Consider the following 15509-nt stretch of genomic DNA (forward strand, 5'->3'; position numbering starts at 1 on the left):
GCATTTGTGTCATTTCAAAATCTCCTTTTTAAGGGATTCCTGGCAGCACAAACTAAGAACAAGTGGATTGAAACAGATAGAAAAGCTGTGAATCCAACAGAGTCAGCTTAATCATCGACACCCAGAAGATTCAGGTCTTTGAAAATGGATTTAAAATCAATCAGATCTTTGAGTTTTATTTAACATTGTTAAATATTCACGGGAGGATTATCTAGAGTCTGTTTTTCAGCATTCAGCAGCTCTGCATCTTACAAAACGTCTGAGAACTCTGTGATTTGTCAGGAGAGCATTGAGCGACGATAGCCGAGGATCACGCAGCAACTCGTGACTCTGTAACGTAAGGACGAGATGTTGTCTGGAGTATTTACACGTGGATGTATGACAGAGAAAGGTCGTGCTGGGACTCTGAGCAGGTCATGGGTGTTTTTGGTGCTCCAGGTGTTTCATCACTGCATTTCTCTCCGTCGTGCACGCTTTGTGAGCGTGGATGATGCAGTGACACGCCGTCCATGGGGATGAATAAAAAATGATTCTGCTATCTGACCTCTGCCACTCCTTTTTTCACCCATTTTCACTCAGTAAATTAGTGCAGCTGCACCACACTTAAATGGGTCCCCCTCTTTTTTCTCTGGGAGTGTATGTGACCGAGCATGAATCCTCTCTTTGTGCTCCGTCTGCAGAGTTTCCCCCCTCTATAGTTTCTTGCCTTTTATTTGAGGAGAGAGGGGCTTCGGTTGCGATGGCGGCAGCACTGGTGAGGTGGTGTGCGGTGGTAGCGATGGTGGTGGTGGTGGTGGTGGTGGTGGCGGCTGGGAAGAGGGGAGGAGGCGGAGGGGAGCGGGTAACTTGTTGGACCACATTCCTGTGCAGCTGTGGAGGCTGGTGCAGGGTGGAGGGAGGGGTGGAGGGCAGAGCAGGATCATCATTGCATTGCAGGGCATCATGAATGGCCTATTGTTCGCTGGTTTGCTGTGTCCGCATCTCTTTGCTACGACTTCAGCCTAAGAAAGGAAAGACAGGACAGAAAATGAGCAGCAGAGACGAAGACAGACGTTTCGATTTTTGTGGTGTTGACGAGAAAAGATGCAAAATAAATAAATCGAACACCCAGACAAAGAGTCAGGAACAGATTCGTGCCTGTGACTCAGATGCAGGAGGATGTTGAAAGTGGTGATGATGAAGATGGGGATGATGGTGACATGGACAATGGTGGCATTCATATTGTGACTCTATGACGGTTTTGCCCCTCGGTCATACATGCCAGCATGCTGTTTAGTCATGCATATATGTCGGCTGTTAGCGACACTTAAGATTCTTCTCGCTGAGACAAAATCAGCAAGTTTGAGACGTCACTTAAACACGAGAAAATTAAGAACGCGATCGTGTTTTTCTGTCGGATTTACACATATTTAACTGTATTCACACGACAGCACGCTGCGAGGCTCTTTGTTTGTGATTCCACGTCTCTCTTTTAGACTTTAAAATGAAATAAAGTGAAGTCAGGACCGTCTGAACCCAGGTGAACTCTGCAGCTCTGTGTTTAGTTCTGCACACACTGTAAGAAATGCTCATCAGTGTAGTAGATACAGGGAATTACCCTAAATTTACAAACAGTGCATAACTTTACAATATGTAAAAAACACAAAATATAAAACCTAATGGGGAACTACTGTCATGTCACAAACATGTAATCACACTGAAATTAATGGTATCATGCTGTTTGAATTACACAGTTTGCTGATGTGTACTTTTAAATTTACAGTATAAAACTGTTCAGCAAGAACAAAACCTTAATTTACACAGATTCAAAAGACGGTAAAACGACAGTAAAACACCACAAACCCAGGAGAGTATACCACCAGAGCAGATAGATTCATTATCTTTAAAATTTATCGTAATGTCTCCTGCATGGTCACCATATTTTTAAACACAGCTGCCAGTATTTTACTGTCAAACATACAGATTTTGTTTTTTACAGTGTATCAGAAGCTTCATTTTAAGTCTCTGGTCTTGTTTTCATTTTATTTTCAGTATCGATGAATCTGCTGGTCATGTTTTTGATCAAATCTTCCAGGAAATTCATTATTTTCACTCCTCTTCTGCTCGATCCATTGATTAATCGTCTAACAAAGTGAACAGATTCGTTGCTGTCTGCTTATTTTAGCTGTTATTGTCTTTGGAGTTGAATAAGGCATGAATGGTCTTGAACTGCTGTCTGTGAATATTTGTGCTTTTATTTTGTGGCTCAAACACCTGAAACGTTTTAATAATTCATGTTTTTATATGTTAAAAATACTTTTTTTTAATCTGTCTTTGTCTTTTTCTTCTTCCTTTAAATCAATTTGTGTCTTTAATAAGTGAAGCACAGTCAGTTTAAAATATGAAATGTTAAAATAATTCATTTCACCTGTCATCCACACTCTCTGTGTCTCTCTCTGTGTCTCTCTCCTTGCGGCTGAGTATAAATGTGAAAATGGAAATAACTCATAACATTTTATCTGCTCTGTTATCATATTTGTCTGATCTAAAACCACAAATAAAGTGATATTTTTCTATGGAAACAAAAAGATCTGTGTCTTGATTTAAAAAAAGAAAAGACAATTCCACTGGGGACAATAACTCAAATATGGATTTTTTTAATGTATCAGATTTTCCTCTGAGACGGAGAGAGAGAAGAGCAGCGCAGACTTTCCAATCATGAGTTCTTCTCAGAACATTTAATTAGTCTGTGTGAACGAAAGAGAAAGAGGGAAGAGCGCCCGAGGGGGTCGGAGGAAAAGATGTCGACATGAAAGAGTCTGTTGTTGTCAGAGCAGAGAGAGAGAGAGAGAGGGAGAGATAAAAGGCAGCAGGACAGAAAGATGGATGGGATATTTGGGAGGAGATAGTGAGAAATATGGTGATTCATAACATTCCTCCCGTCTGTCAGTTTGATTTCTTATTTTGTTTTGATTAAATATGAGCAAACTAATTATTCTTTTATACGACGACGGCAGAGAAACGTGCCTGTGAAGAGCAGACAGATGATCTGCTTGTCGGACTCGTAGGCTGACAGACAGACAGGTGACAGACGGATGACGTGGAAGGCATGCGATAATCTGATTTAAAGTCGGGGTAATGCATTTGGATTGGTGGGCTGCTCATGTGGGTGACATACCAACAACAACAACAACAACAACAACAACAACAACAGAAGTCAGAGAGTTAAAGTTGTGCAACTTGCACGTTGAGTCTGAGTTTTTACATCCTTGATTTGTTTTTGTTAAGTCCAGTCCAACCATGGCTGCAGCTCAGTGAAGAAAGCAGGGTTATGTAACCTTAATGCACTTTGCAAAACGCCAAACACGACATTCAGTTATCTCATGATGCTTTCCATACAGAGCACGTCCAGACAGAACTCTTTAAAATGTCATTTACAGAGACCCGACAAGTCCCACCATGAGCACGCACTTGGCGACAGCGGCAAGGAAACACTTCAAATCGTACTGAAGCAAATTCAAACTTCAGATCCGAATTAAAGGAGTTAATTTGACTAAATCAGGGCGACGCTATGTCCGTTATTTGATTAAACACACAATTTAGCAACGTGCCACAAATATGTACAAAAGTGAAAAGTCACAACACTGGACGGGTCTTGAAGCGGGATCAGGTTTTGGTGAGAAATCAGGACTCGCCTTTATGAAACAAGTTTTGTAATCTTCATTTCCCTCCTCCTCCGTCCACAGTGATCTGGGTTCTGTTCGAGGTTTCTGCCTCTTAAAGGGAGTTTTTCCTCGCCACTGTCTCCAAGTGTTTGCTCATGGTGGGAACTGTTGGGTCTCTGTAGATGATATTATAAAGAGGACGAACTAGATGTGCTCTATATGGAAAGTATCATGTGATAACTTCTCCGTACCACTCTTGTATGTGTCTAAAGTTTAATTATTAACATGCTGTGCTTTGTTTCTGTAATTTGTCCATGAACCGAGGCGTAAAAATGACACGTTGAGGTTGTTAGATTTTACTCTTTGACCACGTGGTAACGCAGCCTCGTCTACGCTACATTAGAATATTATCGAGCAATTTTTGACTTCTATGACATGCCAGGAAGATCTCCACACTTGTAAGTACAAGCTCAGCATCTTAGTCCACTAAAAGAAGTACAAGACAAGAAATACTGGATAAAAGAGGTCAGACAGACAGACAGAAGCATCCAGAAGATGTTTGCCCCGTGGTGCTTCCCAGCCCGGTTCAGTCAGACCTCCTCTGCTGAGCTGAGCTGTGGTGACCGGCACACAATGCTCCTCTGTCCCCCCTCTCCCCCCAGCGAGCTGCTTCACAGCTCCACAACACACAACAGCTCATTATGGAGCTCAAAGATCCCCCGACCACAGATACCAGTGCCTAAATACTGTCCCCTGCTGAGCACACACACTGTCACCGGCTCTGGTCGCACAGCCCGAGGCCACAAACAACGAGTGAGAGGGCCAGAGAGGGCACGGGGATATACGGGGACACACACATGAAAGCACACGCACACACTCACACACTTAACCTACATGAAGATGAACACACACCAGCTTATTAGGCCAGATCCAAGTCAGCCATTAGCAGCCTGAGCAGAGGTCGCAGAGGTCGCCCAGCTGCTCTCCCTCACGGGCGCTGATGACAGAGGGGGGGTGTGACGGTCCGGTTAATTAACCGGCATCAGAAACCCGCCAGGAGAGAGAAGGATGAGATGACAGCAGGGAGAGAGGTAGATTTCACCGAGGGGAAATGGCTCGTTAGAGTGGACAGGAGGCGAGATTTAACCGAATCAAACATCGGTTGATTAGATTACAGGATGACGGAGGGAGTTTCCACTCATGCAAAGTGATTCGAGGCCAAGACGTTGTCACCTTGTTTCGGGTCTTGTGAGGATTGTAAAGATGTGTGAGGGTAAGAAAAAGGAGGAGGAATTAGAGCGCGACATCGCTGTAATTATCAATTATGTTAATGAGGAACAGTGACTCTGCATCAGTGCTGGGTTTGATTGTTAATATTTAAAAGGAGTGCAGGGAACACAGTGATCCAAATGTTATTAAAAGTACTCCATGTCCTCTTTTACGTCAACAAGTACGCATATTAGAACGAGTATCAAGGTATCGGCCTCGGATCTGGCTCTGTTTGCTCCTGAATAGTTAGACTAGACTCATTTCTTTAAGGATCTCACAGTTTTTTAGGATGGTCAGTCAGGATTGGAGTTTTAAGATGAAACAACCTAATCCATGAACATTACTGACCTGCCCACAGCCCCGCTGTTAAATCCACGTTATGATTTGATGAAAAAAGGCTGTTGTTTGAGTTTATATCCTCAATATATCCCACTTTTATTAACTTAATACTTTGATATCGACCCAGTTTTAATGCCAGAACAATAAAATATTCAAATCCAGCACATATGCCTTCATTATAAGTGCTCTGGAGAGCGTTTTTTATCCTAAATAACCTTTTTTTCAGAGTCACAAGCCTTTAAGTCACGGTTGCAGAACCTTTTTATGTTTAATAACCTTTAAAAGGTTCTTTGGTTCGACTCTTTGCAGCATTGTGACCTGACTTTGATGAAAACCAACAAAGGGACAGCGTGAACACCTTCTGAACATGTGACCAACCTGTTGACTAACTTGTGACTGTGTGTCAAACTTATTGTTGTGATGCCATTTCTAATTGTAAAGGTTAATATCCTTACATACTTTAAGTATAAAGTAATAAATAACTTCACTTGTTGCATTTGAAATTAAATTAAAGGGGTGAGGACAGACTCATTGTAGGTCTATCGATGTTCGATCTTCAGGGATTGAACCACCTTCAGGTCTTTGGGGATGTCTTCTGTCATGGGTTCCTTCCACTTTTTATGGCTCGTGACCCCTTAAAACAAAAGAAGTGTCTGCTTCCCCTCTGGTCACATTAAGTCTGTGATTTGACCTTCTAGACTCTTAAAACCGTGTAATGAATCACAGAGGAGATAAAACTGAGCAGATTTTTTGTCGTGAATGTTTTTTCCTATCCAATCAACATCTTCTCTAACCCCTTGGAGAGGCACTCAGGTTGGAACCACTTTCTGAAAGTAGTCACCGTTTGAATAGATTTGAAGTGTCCATCAAGACAAATCAGGGAAAACTGATTTTGTTACAGGGTCGGTCCATCTTCCAGGACTCAAAGCTCACTGTGGTGTCACTGTTCAACCACATGGGGGAGCTTGTACAACAGCCAGAAACAAACAGTGTGTCCTCCACAGTCGGATGGACGTCACTGCCTCCTGATGGTGTTTTCTTTTTGTGCTACGCTCCCTCCCGTCTACACTTGTCCTTTTGTCCCTCTTATTCCTCCCAAAGCCTTTCACCTTTCACCCCTCGTCTGCTGTTGCTCAGCCCAGTTTGTCTGGGTGATCTGCAATTAACTTGTGCGTTTCATCTATTTTCTATTTATATATCTGCCCTTCACTCTCTGGGACCTTTGAATTTAGACGCAACCAGAGAGAAATTATAGAATTTGGGTCATCGCAGAGAAACATTTTTACACTTATTCTTCAGGTTTGTGTCTATGTGGGTCTCCTTAAATAGAAATGTAGTATTTGTCCTTAACCTTAACCAGTTTAGGGCGAACATTTGCTGTTTGGACTGTGCACAATATATAAAATATAAAAATTGTAGAACCCTGTAGTTGACTCTGTGGAAACGATTATTCAGTCAGTTTAGGGTGGAACTGTTCAGCCGTGATTATAAATATGTAAAGAATTGGACAGAAGTGGGATGAGACGTTTTATAAGTCACACGTGAAAAGTTCAGACATAAAAAGTCTGACTGCAACTTTGTGTTTACTAAATTAATACTTAATACTTAATATAAATCTCACACTTTATAACAGACCCAACAATTCCCACCATGGGCAAACACAGGAAGTGCAGTGTGTTGTAGCTTGTTTCAGAAGCTACATTGAGCCAGGTAGTCTGTCATAGCACCACAAGGTAAATGGATGGAATGGTAAATGGACTGTACTTATATAGCGCCTTTCTAGTCTTCCGACCACTCAAAGCGCTCTACACTACATATCTCATTCACCCCATTCACACACATTCATACACTGATGGCATTGGCTACCGTGCAAGGTGCCAACTGCTCATCAGTTTAAGGATTTAAGCATTCATACACATTCATACACCGATGGCACAGCCTTCGGGAGCAACTTGGGGTTCAGTATCTTGCCCAAGGACAATTCGGCATGCAGACCGGGGAGCCGGGGGATCGAACCGCTGATCATCTGATTAGTGGACGACCCGCTCTGCCTGTGAGCCACAGCCGCCCCGGTAAGGTAACATCATAATGTGGACAAATGACCTGCAATACTAAGAGTCATGATGGTCACCACTTTAGTGTGTTGCCATGCTAAAATTTGCTAATTCGCACTAAATAGAAAGTACAATGGGAGGCTAATGGGATTGTGTTTAGTTTGCAGGTAAGCTTGTTTTGGTTTTAATCCAAAGTATTAGACAAATGATGACAAAGGAATGATGAAAGTTCAACACAATTAGCCTTTCTCTAAACCGTTACTATGTAAGCAAGGTCTGTCAAGCTTCAGACTCTTAGCAGGATGGTGAAGCGCTGTGTCTGTGGTGTATGTAAATCGGACAGTAGATACCCCGAAGAGCTTGACTGGAGGAGTTGTGTTCTGTCCATTCCCAAAGCCAATACAACTGGAGCGGTGCGTACAATGGATCAAACAGTGTGGACTCCAGCTAAATGTGTCGAAGATAACGAAGCATACATGTGTCTGCTCAAAGGTAAGGACGAACGTTTAACGGTAACTACGTACTGTGTTGTCTAGAACTAGAGGTAAGAACACAAAGTGGATCAAAGTTCTACCATGACAAGGATATCATTGAAGAACATTAATGCTAGCTATATTAGCTGTTGTTGTGTTGGGTCTCAATGCTTGCAGCTCCCTAACATTATTTTTCATCAGTTTTCCAGTCATTTTTTTACCCCTGGCTTTATGCCACTGCTGGGTCTGGCTTGTGGAGGAGATGTCATCACTTCTGGCACGGCACAGATCCAGTGTGTGCATGAAGCCCAAATATGATGAACTAAATTAAGACAGAAGTAGCATTAGACAGCTATTTGTTTTGGGAAAGGTTAGCTAGCCTTGACGCACCTGTAGGTTCTCGTAATAGACAATAATATATCATAACATATGAGAGAACTTACCCAGCAGTGCAAGAGCATGACTGGTCCACAAGGCTGTCCTGGTTGCATGTGAGGTCATGGGGTTTCTATGATTTCGCTTGGCTTGAGCCTCGATAGTGGTTATGTCGCCTTCATTGCGTATTTTAATATTTTGAATGTATCTCTCTACTGCATATTGTAACCCCCTTTTGCCTCGATCTGGAGGACATCGCGGAGGTGTTGCTCCAAAAACTGTCACTGACACGACTGAGGTGCGGCTCGGCGAAAGGTCAATTCATGTCAACGTGTTTGCACCAAATCCATAAATCCATTGCAAAGTAGGTAAGATATTTTAGTCTGGACCCAAAATGGTGGACCAACCATCCAACCAACCAACCGATGGACTGCTAATGTGACTAAAACCCAATTGACACACAGTGTAGACCACCCAGGCTTTTAGACGGCTGCAGGTGCAGCTGCCTGCTTTGCTTGTTAGAGAGAAATCAGACGTGTGTGTGTGATCTCGTCTCATGAGAAACAGGTGTTAATTAGCATGGACGGACTGTTAAACCAATGAGAAAATGCGCAACAGAGACTCAACAGAGACAATTCAGACGTGAAACAGTACACACTGTTGTTTATTAGGTGCTTTATTCATACAAAACAACACACTGTTGCAAAGTGTTTGTATCTGTAATTGATAAAAGTAAGAATAAAGTGCTTGTTCTTCATCTGTACATGTTTGACTAACCGTTTCAAACAAACAAACTTATTTATTAAGTGTGAAAAGTGACAGAACTCAGGCAGGAAGACAGAAGTTTAAAATACAGAAATCATTTTATTTTTACACAGAGAAAATAAGTGTGTTGAAGTTGTGCATTTGTGTCATGCTTTCTTTGACATAAATAGATTTTTTTCTCTCATAACATTTATCTGTATATGATGCATAATCGTTTTAAAATTAAAACATATTTCGTATTTACAAAAAAAAAAAAACTGAAATCAAGAATAAAAAGCTTGACTTAGCTGAAGATTGTCATACTGAATAAAACAAGAGAGCAATCAAGGTACCTGTTTTCAAAGATGATGTGAGAGAAATACCCGGTCACCATGTTTAAAAGTCGACAAAGTGTGCATCGTCTAGATGCTGATGTTGCAACTCAAAGTGTACGATACCTGAAACCAGAGCGAGTCATGAGCTAAAGCTGCAAAAGTATCCATGTCTTCCACCAGATTTACAGTTTAAAATGTGTCCTCCATCTTTTATTCTTTACACTAGTTGAATACTTTGGTTGGATGCACACAGACAAAGAAACAAATGGAAGGTTACCACTGATTAAACTCCAGACTCTCTGCTGATGTATAAAGGTATGGTGGGCTGTAGTCTGTCAAGGCTGATCTGATTCTCTGAGTCCAGAACACACAGCATCTCCACCGTCTGCTCCTCCACAAACGTCTCTTTGAAACCCAAATGAACGTCATCTCTCATTTTTACCTCCCTGTCGCTTCTTACATTCAGACTCCCCGCCTCCTCCTTCACATCCTCCTCATCCTCGTCATCCCCGCAGCACAAAGCTACCTCGTTCTCGTAGCAGAAAGCACTGGGGGAGTGAGGACCCAGCAGGTGGCGGGCTGCCCTCGGGGCAAACGGTGACGGAGACCGGGAGTAAGTGGAGCTGGAGGATGAGGATTGCCCGCCACGGCTTGCCATCTGGCTCAGTTCCCTGGCACTGCAGTGAGGTGTAGATGGCACTTCGTAGGTCTTATGGAAACGAGAATAGTCCACGTGGTAGCGGTCACTCTTCTCAAAGACCACAGGCTCGAAGCGGTGACCCCACATGATCTCCTTGGCTAAGTAGGAGCTACGAGCCTGAGTGGTCATAGCTGTGGCCTCCACCATCCCCTCCAGGATGACCACAATTTCAAAGTCTGCCTTCTGCAGGTCGCTGCGGCTCACGTTATACAGAGGACTGTTTTTGTTGATCTCGTGGACCACCACAAGCGGCGAGACCAGAAAAAGCCGATCCAGGCCGTCGTCATAGCCGACGTCAATGTCCGTTTGCTCCAAAGGGAGGTACTCGCCTTCCGCCGTCACATGTGGCTTGATGAGCTGAGCGCGCACATGTGCTTCGACGATATGGCTCTTGCGCATGTTTCCCAGGCGCCACATGAGGCACAGCTTACCGTCTCGCAGGGCGATGACGGCATTATTCGAGAACAGCAAGGTCTGCGCTCGCTTCTTGGGCCGCACCATCTTTGCCATGATGGTGCCGATCATGAAGGAGTCAATAATGCAGCCCACGATGGACTGGACGACCACAGTCACCACGGCCACTGGGCACTCCTCCGTGACACACCGGAAACCATACCCGATGGTGGTCTGGGTCTCTATGGAGAACAGGAACGCCCCAATGAATCCTTGGATGTGGAGAATACAAGGCCGCCAGTCGTCTTTTCCTTCCTCTGCATTGCTTCGAGGATTCCCTTCCTTCACGGGAATCCGAAGGTTAAAGTCTCCATGAGCGAGCGCCACTCCCCAGAAGATCAGTCCAAACAGCAACCAAGACAGGAGGAAGGTGGTGGTGAAAATGAGCAGCAGGTAGCGCCAGCGTATGTCCACACATGTAGTGAAAATATCGGCCAAGTATCGTCGTGGCTTATCCTCCATGTTGTTGAACACCACATTGCACTGGCCGTTCTTCTTCACGAAGCGGCTGCGCAGGCGGCCGGTTCCCAGATCGAGGCCAAGACGACATGAGGGTGAAGCACGGCAGCTATTGTGGACGATCGGCTCGTTCGTCACTCTCAAAGACAACGCCCCTCTTCCTTCATCATTTCCTGAGCAATCTCCTCCACCTTCTTCACCCCGCATACAAGCCCCTGACAGTGTCTGCTGGGTCAAAGGACTGTGGCCATTGTGGAGGCCCAGAGTGGAGATCTTCAGGGCATCTTCATCTGTGGAAACGATGCTGTATCTGTAAGAACAGAGGGGGATACAATGAGTTCGCTTTGCTTGGAAGTGTTAAATCTCGGGCCACTGAACAACCCGGTAAACCCTCCGTAATACAAGAACTGGCTGCTTAGCTTGCATGCTTGTCCATATCTTCAAACAGCTAAAAGAAAACTAACAAATAAACCCTATATATAACACTATCTTGGCTCAGTTAATGATGTGTGGCTTTGAACATTTCGTCTTCAACATGTCGAGAAATCCCAAACCCTACAGACCTACATCTACAACTATGAATTGACAATTGGTGTTTCGAGAGATGTTTCCCACACATCAGCCTTTAAAGGGTTTATAACTTATAATTAAAGTTTTTATTAATGGTATATAAATCCATTTATCTTATCCTTTATTGGTCAGTCATTATAAACCATTAAATCATAAACAACTTGGGTTGCCAGGCTGTAGAGTTTCCAATACGCTATCAAGTCTGTAGATATAAATGTTATTTAAAAATAACCAATTCTACAGTTGCACAAACTAATGCATAAGTATAAATGTTAAGAAGTCGTTGAAATGTTAATAAACGGGTTGTCCAGAAGGTCAAAAGGTTAAATGTTATATTGAAGAGTTGACCTGATGAACTACAGTGAAGCATCCAGCTCAGATATTGATTTATTGACCAGTATAAACCATGTGTTCTGTCCCATTGTGTCTCACCTGTTGACTCGCACCGCTCCCATGGCACCGGTGATCATCAGGCTGTGTCTGCGAGGGCAGTAACGTAGGTTGGGGCGAGCAGTTCCAACCATTAAAGTACTGGTGCTGGACTGGGAGTCAGTACGAGCTCAGGTCTGCCTTGCATTCGTTACCATCGCTGCCTTCTCATGATTCATTTCTGTGGAACAAAGAAGACACAGTTTCTTCAACCATCAGAAGACGACTTGTGAGGATTGACAAAGAATTGGACCAGACAGTCGGCAGGTTCACCATGGTCACCTTTAAGTTAATTCAGTTTATTTCTATGAATCTAACAGAAGTTATCTCATGACACTTTCCATCTAGAGCAGGTTTAGACTGAACTCTTTATAATATCATTTACAATTTACCCAACAATTCCCACCATGAGCAAACACTTGGTGACAGTGCCGAGGTAGAAACCTCGTGGCTGCAGCCTCCCTAGTCGTAGCTTTGCATGGTAGCAGCAGTTTTCTACACCCATCTTTCTTTCCTAATTTAGGAAACGTGAAATCATGATCTGCCACTATTCAAAGAATGGATTGGATTGATTGGATTAAGAATAATTATGAGACACAGTGAGGTCAAAACGTCGTTTTTTGTTATTGCAGAGACGTCTTCAACACCAGGAGTGACCAAAGCTGTTTTTAGCATTATGCAGGCTTCATGTGCATACTGTACTGCTTCATGCTTTATGTGTAATCAGACGTTTTCTTAGTGGCACCATGTTACGGAGCTGTACGTAACATACCCCCTGCTTTAAAAATACATTCCCATGCACGTGTCTGCTGCAACTGGTTGAGTTTAGAGAGATTGAGGATGAGGATTACTTCGACTTCAAGAGAAAAAACTGTTGAAATTTTGATCTGATGATGGCGCCAGATGAAAAGTCAAGAGATCAACAAAATCATTTGACTATCACGGATGTCTCCTGCAGATATCATGGTAATTGAACCAATAGATGTTGAGATATTTCAGTCTGGATGTCAGTAGCGTGCCCTGATGCATGGAGCAGACCAGACAGTTTTGTGTAATGAAAGCTTATTGATCAGGTCCTTGCTAGTGATTAGCCTTAGGGACCTTCGGGGCGACCAGGAGTGGAAAACCAGACAGGCAGTGGAAGGGACAATGGTCTGAAACAGAGATGAATCCGTGGTTATCTACTGTTAGAGGAACAATTGATCTGCTGTTTGACCCAATGCCAGGGTTGGAAGGTTACTCAGCTTATTATGTCAGCAAGCTTCGAACCAAAAAGCACCTCGGTTGCATAATAGAAGGCACAAGTGAAAAGAAACATCGTGTAAATGTTCCAGACTCTCTTTCCTGTTACGTCGAGCACAGATGTTACCAACTGGCTGCTGATTGGCCGGATGAAGGGTGATTTTCGGACGGGATAATCCCCAAAAGGGCAGATGATTACGTCAGCTCGGTAACTCGCACAGCACAGCTGGAGGACAGGAGAGTGTCGTGTCCTCTCTGTGAAATCACCTTTTCTCTCAGAGTTCTTAAAGACGGCAGGCAGCCAACATGCCGGATCACGCAGGTCGGTGAGCCTCGTGTCAGGACAACACAACAGTCTGTTTGTATCAGCTGATACAGAAGAAGAGCAAACTTTGCTGTCTAACGTGTTGGTTTTATGTCTGTGTCGTAGTGTTGTTAGTATTAATTTGGTCCATTCCACATGGATTTACATCATCGTACACCATCTTCCAGCTTCATATGTACGTCTGAATACTTTGAAACAATCAAACTCACAAAATCAGTTTCTGTTTTTATCTTTTCATTGAAGCTTTGAACAGTTTCCACTAGAGAGGACAACAGAAAACATTATTCTATATGTAATTGAGACAAACAGATCTATTTGTGATGTTGTTTTTAGGTTTTCGAGATATTTGATGTTCTGCGGTTGGATGATAAAGTTTGATCATGTTGAGTTATTTTATTGCATTTTACAGACGATAAATCATCGTCAGTGAAATCCATTAAAACCATTTATGATAACAAGCTGGTGGACGTCACAGCTGAGTGAACATGTCATGTTTAATTGTTGCTGAAATATTAGAGGTGTTGGTTGAATTCTTTGGTTCTACGTTTTTGGTAAAAATAGGAGAAATATCTGATAATATAATACATCATAATGTGAGCAACAAAAACTAAAGTCCAACAAATCCATCCACTCTCAGATTTTCGGGCTTATATGAAGTCCTAAAAAGTTCTGCTGGGTGACATCATGTCGGTCCATCTCCACTGACAACTTAAAGCATCAGCAAAACAGCTTGTTAAATTAGACTCGGCATTGAGATTGTTTGGACAAAACCTGAATTATTGGATCTCCTTGTAGCTCCCTCGGTACAGCGTGCAGCCCATGTGGGAATGCTGAGTCCTTGCTGCAGTGACCCGAGTTCAACCATCGCCATCGGCCTTTGCTGCATCCTCTCTCTGTCTCTGTCTCTGTCTCTGTGTACCCGTCTGATAAAGGCTAAAAATAACTTTAAAAAACAAATCCTGACTTTAAAACTTCACAGAGAACTCCTCTCTGACGTAACCTGAAGCCTCACAGATTCAGCTCCTGTCTGGAATTTGTTCCATTTTGCTGGTTTCATATTTTTGTTTTCGTGTTGTGACTCATCAGAGATCCTGATCCATCATCGCTTCATGCCCCCTCGGTGCACCGTGTTTCGTTTGCATTATATTTTATGAGAGGAAATCAAAAAAGTTTAAGTGTCTGTGGCTGTTAATGCTTCGTCTGTTGCCGGTTTACGTCTGGCTGATTTTCTCTCTCTCTCTCTCTCTCAGCTGACAAGAGCCCTGAGGGGGGAGAGAGTGGCAGTAATTAATGGTTGATCATAGTTACTGTTTTAGCCGTCTCCATAGGAACATCGCTCCGCTCTCCATGGGGCTGATTCGCTGTGTTGTGTGTGTGTGTGTGTGTGTGTGCTGATGGTTTATCATGTGAGATAACTTGTGAGAAGGAGGAGGAGGAGGGGAGAGGTAAATAGGACTCTCCTTCTGAGTTAACCAGGCAACCTAAAACTGTTAAAGAAGCTCAGATTATTCTGATTATTGCAGCGTGCTGACGCTTTTATTCGAGTACGTCAGAGCGACTGAACTGACGTGAATTACAGCATAATCCAGTGAAGAAGAAAGGAGGCACGAAGGCCAGATTACTACGTCGCTTAATCTCCAAATCCAAACAACAATATGAAAGTTGGACGGCAGCATGACCTGGGCTTAAAGCCTTTTGTGTAATCTGAGATCTGAAAGGGGAAGGGATGAAGAAAGAAAGAAAGAAAGAAAGAAAGAAAGAAAGAAAGAAAGAAACGGTATGCTTTTAAAATATCAGGTTTTACAGGTGTGAGGTTGGACACCGTGTGAGGAAAGATTAAGGTAAAGAGATTATGACGTTATGTGGTGTTACTACAACACACACACACACACACACACACACACACACACACACACATACACTACTCTCTTTGTTGTGTTGGTCCCTCGTCCCGGTGTTAATGTGTGAAGATTTAGCATTTGGTCACGCTCTTTTGTTTCTCTTCTTTCTCTTCGTATCTCTGCTCAACATGCTCTCATAAATCTAACATATATATATAGTTATATATATATATATATATAATATATATATATATATT

General features: G+C 43.0%; 2 protein-coding genes across 2 annotated transcripts; both read right to left on the reverse strand.

The window, feature by feature from the left end:
- Positions 1-290: 290 nt before the first annotated feature.
- LOC113746680 (sulfated surface glycoprotein 185-like) lies at positions 291-8075 on the reverse strand. Its single transcript, XM_027283460.1, has 2 exons — positions 8001-8075; positions 291-1001 (listed from the first exon to the last, which is right to left on the reverse strand). The coding sequence occupies exons 1-2, from the start codon at positions 8046-8048 to the stop codon at positions 693-695; spliced, it is 357 nt and encodes a 118-aa protein (XP_027139261.1). The 5' UTR covers positions 8049-8075; the 3' UTR covers positions 291-692.
- A 756-nt stretch (positions 8076-8831) lies between these two features.
- LOC104926677 (ATP-sensitive inward rectifier potassium channel 12) lies at positions 8832-12068 on the reverse strand. The gene is made up of 2 exons (XM_019256341.2): positions 11848-12068; positions 8832-11155 (listed from the first exon to the last, which is right to left on the reverse strand). Exons 1-2 carry the CDS (start codon positions 11937-11939, stop codon positions 9517-9519), a joined length of 1731 nt encoding a protein of 576 aa, XP_019111886.1. The 5' UTR covers positions 11940-12068; the 3' UTR covers positions 8832-9516.
- Positions 12069-15509: the final 3441 nt, after the last annotated feature.

Source organism: Larimichthys crocea, chromosome X (genome assembly GCF_000972845.2).
Source record: "Larimichthys crocea isolate SSNF chromosome X, L_crocea_2.0, whole genome shotgun sequence".
NCBI classification, from domain to species: domain Eukaryota; kingdom Metazoa; phylum Chordata; class Actinopteri; family Sciaenidae; genus Larimichthys; species Larimichthys crocea.

What these genes read in the sequence shown, in the direction of transcription:
- LOC104926677 (XM_019256341.2), bottom strand. Translation starts at nt 11,939, where the DNA reads ATGGTTGGAACTGCTCGCCCCAACCTACGTTACTGCCCTCGCAGACAC. An exon ending in GGAGCGGTGCGAGTCAACAG is followed by an intron (nt 11,156 to 11,847) that starts GTGAGACACAAT and finishes CTGTTCTTACAG; the next exon opens with ATACAGCATCGTTTCCACAG.
- LOC113746680 (XM_027283460.1), bottom strand. Translation starts at nt 8,048, where the DNA reads ATGACATCTCCTCCACAAGCCAGACCCAGCAGTGGCATAAAGCCAGGG. An exon ending in GCAGTGGCATAAAGCCAGGG is followed by an intron (nt 1,002 to 8,000) that starts GTAAAAAAATGA and finishes TTCCTTTCTTAG; the next exon opens with GCTGAAGTCGTAGCAAAGAG.